At 47.7% G+C, this 8,468-nt stretch overlaps 1 protein-coding gene across 1 annotated transcript in view; it reads left to right on the top strand.

The window, feature by feature from the left end:
• CRY2 (cryptochrome circadian clock 2) overlaps positions 1-8,147 on the top strand; it is a 21,620-nt gene extending 13,473 nt beyond the window's left edge. Inside the window, exons 6-14 of the mRNA XM_017741609.1 lie at positions 1,103-1,287; positions 2,598-2,686; positions 3,740-3,880; positions 4,382-4,693; positions 5,738-5,889; positions 6,027-6,229; positions 6,705-6,794; positions 7,301-7,442; positions 7,863-8,147. Coding sequence (XP_017597098.1) covers positions 1,103-1,287; positions 2,598-2,686; positions 3,740-3,880; positions 4,382-4,693; positions 5,738-5,889; positions 6,027-6,229; positions 6,705-6,794; positions 7,301-7,440 — 1,312 coding nt within the window. The 3' untranslated portion in view covers positions 7,441-7,442; positions 7,863-8,147. The remainder of the gene's footprint in view (positions 1-1,102; positions 1,288-2,597; positions 2,687-3,739; positions 3,881-4,381; positions 4,694-5,737; positions 5,890-6,026; positions 6,230-6,704; positions 6,795-7,300; positions 7,443-7,862) is intronic.
• Positions 8,148-8,468: the final 321 nt, after the last annotated feature.

Genomic DNA, 8,468 nt, shown 5'->3' with positions numbered 1-8,468 from the left:
GAGGGCCTGCCTGCCGGCCGGGGCTGCTCCCGGTGCGGCGGGGAAGCCGGGTCACCGCGGAGCACACGTGCGGGAGCGCCCGGCGCCGGCGTGTCGCTCCGCCCCGCCACACGTGCGGCCTCGGGGGAAGGGGCGGCACATGGCGCCGCCGGAACACTCGGCTCTAAGACCGGCCCCTTGCATAAGCTGTTGATTGTAATGGGTGGGGAAGGCTGCTGTGCTGCAGCTCCTGAGTGAGCTGTGGGGTTGCCTCCCTCCGCTTTATGTAATGCTGGCGATCCCCGTGCTGTCGGCTTTGCTGTTAACTCCTTCCTCTCCTGCAGGAGAGGGGTTAAAAATGGCATCTTTCAGCCTGGGGAAATTGACCTTGCCCATGGGGCTTCTCAGAGCTCTCAGTCCCAGGAAAAATAAGACCGCGTGGCCCCAGCAGGCTGTGGGTGCTTGGTGAAGTAGAGGAATGGGGAACCGTGACTGTCTTTTTCCATGGTGTGATCTGACAGAGGTCCATACCATGAGACAGGGCTGCTCGTGACCTTATGGCACAGGGGAGGATGGTGATCTCTCTAATCACGGGGAGAGAGGAATGATGCAAACTGGGATTTGTCTCATCCAAGATAGGTGGAGGAGGGGTCACTAGCAGGCTGGGTCTTGTGTCAGACAAGAAGGAAGTACGGTCAGAATCAGGTTAGGATATCACAAGGTGTCAGGGGAACAGATGCAGATCTAGGATTTGTCATCTTGGGGAGACAGAAAGGCAGTAATCAGATAAAGATTTCATACAGGGGTTTGATGAGGAGTTCTGGGAGAGAGATGTGATATTCAGCCTGATTCAGCTGTAGCTGTTTCGGTTTTTTTTTTTTTCCCTGTGGAGATGAGGAAGTATGTGCTGTTTTGTCTTCTGATGTATTTTAGGATTTTATTCAGTTGATTTTAATATCCCTTTGAGGGATGCATCAAGTGAAATATAGGTCTATAAGGATTTCTGTATCCAGAATGAAAGGCTGTCCTGAGTAGAGATAGCAGGGTCCAGTTTGGATGTCATTTCCTTGTGTCGTCTGTGGTAGTGAGGCTGTTTGTTTCACCTTGTTTATTTTGTCTCCAGAATAATTGAGCTGAATGGCCACAAGCCACCCCTCACCTACAAGCGCTTCCAGGCCATCATTAGCCGTATGGAGCTCCCAAAGAAGCCAGTGAGCACTGTAATAAGTCAGCAGATGGAAACATGTAAAGTGGACATCCAGGAAAACCATGATGATGTCTATGGGGTCCCATCCCTGGAAGAGCTGGGTATGTGTCAAGAGTGAAGGCAAGGATTACTGCCAGCTGAAATGGGATCTAGTGGAACTGTTTCCAGTGGCTGGCACATGTTCTTACCTGACATGGGCTGCCTCTAGCCATAGAACAGCCTAATTCTTTCAGCAAGTGCCAGACCTTGTGATAACACACTGGCATCCCTTGCACTGCTGTGGATGCCCAGCATCCCCTTTAGCATTGCTCTGAAGTGCTCTGCATCTGTCCTTATGTTCTCTGCTATACTGAGCATGTAACCACTGTATTAGGATCTCATGTCCTCAGCAGCTGCTTTCCTCCTACTGCCATCTCAGGCATGTTGTGTAACAGACCTGAAGAGGTAAACTAACTGTGTACCAGCTTTAGATAATTTCATTCAGTTACTGCCAAGCAGCACCAGTTTGGGAACTTAACAAGACAAAAGATATTACAAAAACTTCTTTCACTCATCCTGCTGTGCCTTACAGTCCTGTAAGACTTGAAGAAGGAGATGAATGCAAGACCTACATCAGGGAAGTGGATCTAAATGCAAGGGAAGAAAGGACTAATGCAGAATACTGTCTGTGTGTGTGTGACTGGAGGCTCCATACCAGCTTTATAGGAAGTACCTTAAGGTACCTTCCTGGTACCTTAAGGCGCAGTTTTGACAGTCATGTAAAAGCATGGGGCTTCACAACAGGAGTATCCTAAAGGCTGCAGTTCTGCATAGATCGACCTTCTTTATTGTCTGGCCAAATGTGAGACTGCCTGTAACCTTACACTGCTCTGCTTGCTGCCAGGGGAGGCTCCTCTGTCAGCCCAGAGCAGTGCAGGGAGACTGCATTACTGCTTCCCCATTTGCAGTGGTTCATTTGCACTAATCCAGTGCCTTCCCCAGCACCAGCCTCAGCAGATTTAGGAGCTTCACCAGAAGCAGCTGGGCTACCTAGTGAGCTGCTGATGTTGATGGCAAGGTGTTTTGTAAGGCAGAGCTGTGGAGCAGATGTTTTATTGCCAGCTGCTCAGCCTTTGGAGCAGAACCCTGTGGGTAGTGCTGACACACCAGAGAGAATGCTGGCTGTGAGCAGTGGGGAAAGTCACCACAAGGCAGCCTGAAGCATTGCAGGGAGAGGCCCTTGAAGTGCAGTGTCATGAGCAGGCTCTCCTCATATCCTACATGATTTTCCTGCTGTACAAGGATTAGAGCAGCAAATAAGCCATGTTAGGCAACTGTAGTATGTACTGTCTTGCTGTTGTTAATGCTTAATCCCATATCTATGGCCTTTGTCTAGGCATGGCTTCAAATCTTACAAAGTTCTTTCTCTCAGGCTTTCCTACAGATGGTCTTGCCCCTGCAGTTTGGCAAGGAGGGGAGACAGAAGCTCTGGCACGGCTGGATAAACACTTGGAAAGAAAGGTAACCCATTATTTAAGTGGTGATTCCTTCAGACTGTGCCTCCAAATGAAAAATGTAGTGCTGCCCATTACCCTGTTCCCTGCTCTTCCTAGCAGTGCTCATAACATTCACTCTGGAAAGGAGTGTTTGTTATTGTTGGAGTATTCCTGTGATCTTGGGTTGTGTGTGGAGCAGGGAGCTCATGGGATTCCTCAGGCCCAAAAAATTTAGAGCAGTGTATTATTTATGCTGCTGTTTGAAGCACATGGGACTCTTTTCCTTGTTTCTACCTCTCAGTTTCCTTTAGAGGAGTGCAAACTTGGAAATTCTCCCATAAGTTGTTCAGTCCCTGCCACACTGCACACGGTCTCTTTTTATCTTCACCTGAGGTATTAGTGTGAGTACGTGCTTACAAAAGAATGCCTTCCCCTTATTCATCAGCTTCTTAATAGGGTGTCTCACAGGCTGGCATTCCTTGAGCCCCTTGTTGAAATAATCAGATTTTTTTCAGTAGGGCTTGTGTTCTTGATTATAGTGCACAAGGCAAACAATTTCAAAGTAATGAAAGGTGGCCCAGCTGCAGAAGCATGACTCAATTTTAAGCATTTTGTACTTCTTTAATGCTGGGTGGCTTGATATGGAAATCAAAGCATAAATACTTGTGCTGAAGAGGGAGTAAACTATCAACATAATGCTCCACAAAAGGGTCTGAATTTCCCCAATCTTCTTGTTCAGTGTGTGACATGAGATAGACATACCTGGACATAAACAGTTGTGTTAGCTTGTATCCTAAGGAGCTCTCAGGGTTGTTAGCTCCTGTATGCAAAGCAAATTAATCCTCTTGGGCAAAATAATGGACTGGTTTAAATTCTGGAGCAAAGGTTTTTCATTTCTTCAATGGGGCATGGGGCTTGGGATTGCCTGCTGGAGATCTCTCCCAGCAGTGGTTGGAAGTAAATTGAAGAGGCACTGCTGTCAGACCTTAGTGGCCTCACCACCTGCACAGAGGCTTGCCATTAGCAGTGTCCCACAAGTACAAGGGGTTTTTGGCTTATTTCTCCTGAATCTGTCTAGGCATGGGTTGCGAATTACGAAAGACCAAGGATGAACGCCAATTCATTGCTGGCCAGCCCTACAGGACTCAGTCCCTACCTGCGTTTTGGCTGCTTGTCCTGCCGCTTGTTTTACTATCGTCTCTGGGAGCTGTATAAGAAGGTAAGACAAAAGGTTCATCTGGAAGGCAGGCGGGGTTTGAGCATATACAGCAGGATGCTGGTTGCCAGACAACGTGCCAGAATTGGTACAAAACATACAGTTGCCTCCCTAGTGTTTGATTGTTGGGCTGAGCTTGTTGCTACTACAGAGGAGGCTTTTGGGTAAGAAAAAGTAATTCTCCTGTATATACTCACACAGGCCTTAAATCTGGTGGTATCTTGTTCTTCAGTCTGGACTTCCATGTTACGAGCCACATAGAGCCTTTTACTGTTAGTTTTACATTGTTCCAGTCACTTGTCATTGTACTGAGTGAACCCGTGTCAGTGCTCTGACTTCACCATCTGGGCTTTCTGATAAGGAGTGATCTGGCATTGAGCTCCTTTATCGCAGTGGTCAGTAGCTGACTCAGGAAATGTGTGTAAATGCATGGGTGGCTCACAGCTCAGCTTCATGAAGCCAGTCATTCTCATGCTTGTGAATATCCATGTTCCCTCTGCACAGGTGAAGCGGAACAGCACACCCCCCCTCTCTCTGTATGGACAGCTTCTGTGGCGGGAGTTCTTCTACACAGCAGCCACCAACAACCCGAAGTTTGATCGCATGGAGGGGAATCCCATCTGCATACAGATCCCCTGGGACAGGAACCCTGAAGCCTTAGCAAAGTGGGCAGAGGGCAAGACAGGCTTCCCTTGGATTGATGCAATCATGACTCAACTGAGACAAGAAGGGTGGATCCACCATCTGGCCAGGCACGCAGTGGCCTGCTTCCTGACCAGGGGTGACCTCTGGATCAGCTGGGAGTCAGGAGTCAGGGTGAGTCCTGGCATTTTCAGGTATTTGCAGGAGGCCATAAAGAAAACAAAGTGTCCCTGGCACTTGCTGCAAGGATGGGCACACAGGTATGGATTTTGCTTCATGTGTAAAAGGTGCATGGAAGAGAGGATTTGCTAGCAGGCTCTTGGACAGCCAATAGCCTGACTTCTTTCTGCCTTCTACCGTGAGGCTCTGACAGTATCACAAGCCTCAAGTAACCGTAACTAAATGTATGTGGGACCCACTGGTAAATATGGACTAGGATTTTGGAGACCTTTTAGTTTTGGGGGGTTTTTTGGGAATATTCTCTCAGTCCATCTGTTTTCTTTGCAAGTTTAATGTCACTTCTTAACTGGACCTTTTTCCTCATTATAAAATCCATCACCGTGCCGGTCAGGGAACGCTCCATGACTGTGAAATCTGAGTCTAGAGTCTCTCAAGGAAAGAGGTAAAAGATCCTCCTGTTGGGCCATCTGAAGGGACAGACAGCTCGAACCTACCCAGTGTACATACTGCCCTACACAAAAAGTGGAGGCAGGGGAGCTGACAAAGAGCATAATTGAAAGTGCTGCCTAAGTGCAGCATCTGTGCATGGATGTGAGTGAGTTACTGCTGAAACCTTTCTGCCTCGTGGTGGTAGTGTGCTGTGGGACCTTCAGAGGGGTTCCTTATTGTTGCTTTGGTGCACGTTCTTCTGTGCAGCATCCTCTCCTTCCCAAGGTTGGTGCTTTATATTTGTTATGCCTGCCAGGCTAGGATCAATACCCAAAGCTTGCTGCAACACTAGGTAGTGATTTAGTCTGTAGCTGCATGAGAGATAAGTCAGCACTTTATCTATGTGAGCAGACCATGCCTCCCTAAGTGAAAGTGTCAGGAAGTGAGATACATTGACCAGCCAGCTGACTTCAGCCAGCAGATCACCTCTATGCTGCTGCTCTCTTCTCATAGCTCAGTGTCTGCCATTTGAAATAGCAATCCTGGGTCCTACTGCCACAAAGTCCTGCCCAGGGATGGTCTCAGTGCCTTTTCCTCCAACTGCTGCAGGTGTTTGACGAACTGTTACTGGATGCAGATTTCAGTGTGAATGCAGGCAGCTGGATGTGGCTCTCGTGCAGCGCATTCTTCCAGCAGTTCTTCCACTGTTACTGTCCTGTGGGCTTCGGACGGCGCACAGACCCCAGTGGTGACTATGTAAAGTGAGTGATGTTACTGGAGCTGATCTATCTTTCTGGATCTGTAAGCCCAAATCAATCAGTGGCTTACAGGTGCACGGCACTTTCTGTGCATTGTATGTGCTACATTTTTTTGTGTGTGCTTTTTACTTGTGCTTCAGGAGGTATCTGCCCAAACTAAAGGGTTTCCCCTCACGATATATATATGAACCGTGGAATGCCCCAGAGTCTGTGCAGAAGGCAGCCAAGTGCATCATTGGGGTGGACTACCCCAAACCCATGGTGAACCATGCAGAGACCAGCCGACTGAACATCGAGCGCATGAAGCAGATCTACCAGCAGCTGTCACGCTACAGGGGCCTCTGTAAGTACCAGCAATTGCAAAAGTTTGTGTCTTTAACAGGAGATAGAATGCTGAGAGGAGAGGTCACAATTTAAAATAGGTATTACTTGTCTCTCTGGCCTGTCCTTGCAAGAGGAAGCAGTCCCTCTCAAATCTTCTCAGTTGGTTTCCAGGGAGAGCTCCATTATGTTCTCAGACAGCTAAGAGTGGAGTTTGTTTAGGTCTGAGAGCTGCTGATAGCATAGCACCATCCATATACCACCAATGGTCCATTCTTCACTTTGGAAAAGAACCTAAGTAGTGTATTCTAAATAAATTCACTGCTGGATCACCATGTGTGTCTGTGGTCAGCACTGGGTGAGTGCAGCTCTGAACTCCTCCTGCTTTAGGATATGGGTGTGCTGGTTGGTGATCACTAAGGTATTTCTGTGTGAAAAGCTTCTCCCAGCCCAGGTGTGCTTTGTTTCTTAACTAAGATCTTCTTGCTGTTCTCTAGGTTTACTGGCATCTGTCCCTTCATGTGTGGAAGATCTCAGTGGCCCAGTCACAGACTCAGCTTCGGGGCAGGGCTGCAGCACCAGTACAGGTGAGTTGGAGCTATTTGTGTGCTTTTGAGTTTCATGTCAACTTAAAGATTATAGGCAGGAGATGACCTTTGCTAATAAGAAGAGGGTGTGTAGCTAGGAAAATATAGATTACATTCACATTCCTTTATGCTTTCTTCAGAAGTCCCCAGTGAGCCTTCATTTCTAAAAGGGCTGAAGAATAAGAGTTCATTAATGTGAATCTTTTATTGCCTGTATGGGATCATATACAGCCACTTAAGGTAGAAGTGCAGATCACTGTAGGGCTAATCAGGTATAATTAAGCTGTCCTCTGTCAAAGGAGGATACTTTTGTGTTTGTTCTGGGTGACTTAATTCTGCTTTTAACAAAGATTTTTTGTAAAAGTTTTCAGGGAGGCTGTGACCAAACGTCTCTGTGCTTGTGCAGTCTTCTTTCTCCCAGCTCTGTGGCAGGGTAGGCCAGGGTGTACTTGTGAGGCCATCTAAACACAGGGGAACCATTCCAGTGACTCTTCTTCCCTCTACAGCAGTGAGGCTGTCTCAAGCAGACCAGGCTTCTCCAAAACGCAAACACGAGGGAGTGGACGAGCCATGCACTGAAGAACTGTACAAAAGAGCCAAAGTGACAGGTCTCCCAGCTTCAGAGATCCCTGGAAAGAGTTCGTGATTGTGAGTAGCTCCTAGTGTGATCTGGCTTAAACTACCTGGTTCTGGAAGCTAACAAGGCTCAATCTTTACTCCCACCATTTTAATGAACAAAATGGACCTCCTTGTGGAGGGATGTGGCTCCTAAGTGGATTTCCACAGCCCAGTAATATGGCAGTGGTCTGCCTGCCAGTTGTTTTGATTTTGTGTAACATGCCATTAGCTCAGTTGTCCAGTGAAGAGCGGGGCCCTGCTGCTGGAGCTGTCCACAGCCAGGTTTGCCCATCTGGTGAGGGTATGGGCTAGAGCAGGAGAGCAAGCAGGGCCACTCATCTGCCTGCAATGCTCCAGATCCTGGCAGGGAAGCAGCTGGTCACATGTTCTGCCAACTTTTCAGTATGACGGGAGGTCAAGACAAATTCTCTCTTTTGCTTTCTCCTGCAGCCAGCGACAAGCACCTTGCAAGTGAAGAGGGAGAGTGCTGAAGAGGTGACCAGAAGAGTAGGAACTGCTGTCACAGAGGGACTGGAACTTGTGATCCGCAACAGAAAATCCGGGGTCTCATATAACCGTGTAATTCCAATAGCTGCCGCAGAAGGGCACTGCATTACTCGTGCTTGGGAATATTTGGCTTTCTGGTCTTCAGAGAGCCAAATACATCTCTTCTCAGCCATGCCCAAAATCTGCCCACATTAAAGAGGGCAAGAACCTTCTGTCAACTTGCTCACTCCCAGGTGTATCTTTCTTTTCTGACAATGGCTCAGTGCACGTGACTTGATGCATTGATGTAAGAATCAGCATCTGCACATCTCAGAAATAGTGAACATCCTTTCTCATCAGTAGTACTAGGTAGTGATGTATGCTGATTAATTCAAATTATAGTAGGAGTTAAGAAGGAAGCTGCTACAGTGTCAAAAATGAAAGTACCCATCCTACGAGAGAACAGGGAAAACTCGGTATTTCTTTCATTAGGCTAGGCTGATGAGGAAGGAAATGCTTCCTGAGTTAATCAAGGTAGTGCTTATGTGGGATGGAAACAAAATGAAGGTC

The sequence above is a fragment of the Corvus brachyrhynchos genome, unplaced genomic scaffold (assembly GCF_000691975.1).
Source record: "Corvus brachyrhynchos isolate BGI_N302 unplaced genomic scaffold, ASM69197v1 scaffold115, whole genome shotgun sequence".
Classification (NCBI taxonomy): domain Eukaryota; kingdom Metazoa; phylum Chordata; class Aves; order Passeriformes; family Corvidae; genus Corvus; species Corvus brachyrhynchos.
The sequence above is the reverse complement of the archived record's forward strand: the minus strand, read 5'-3'. Positions and strand labels throughout refer to the sequence as shown.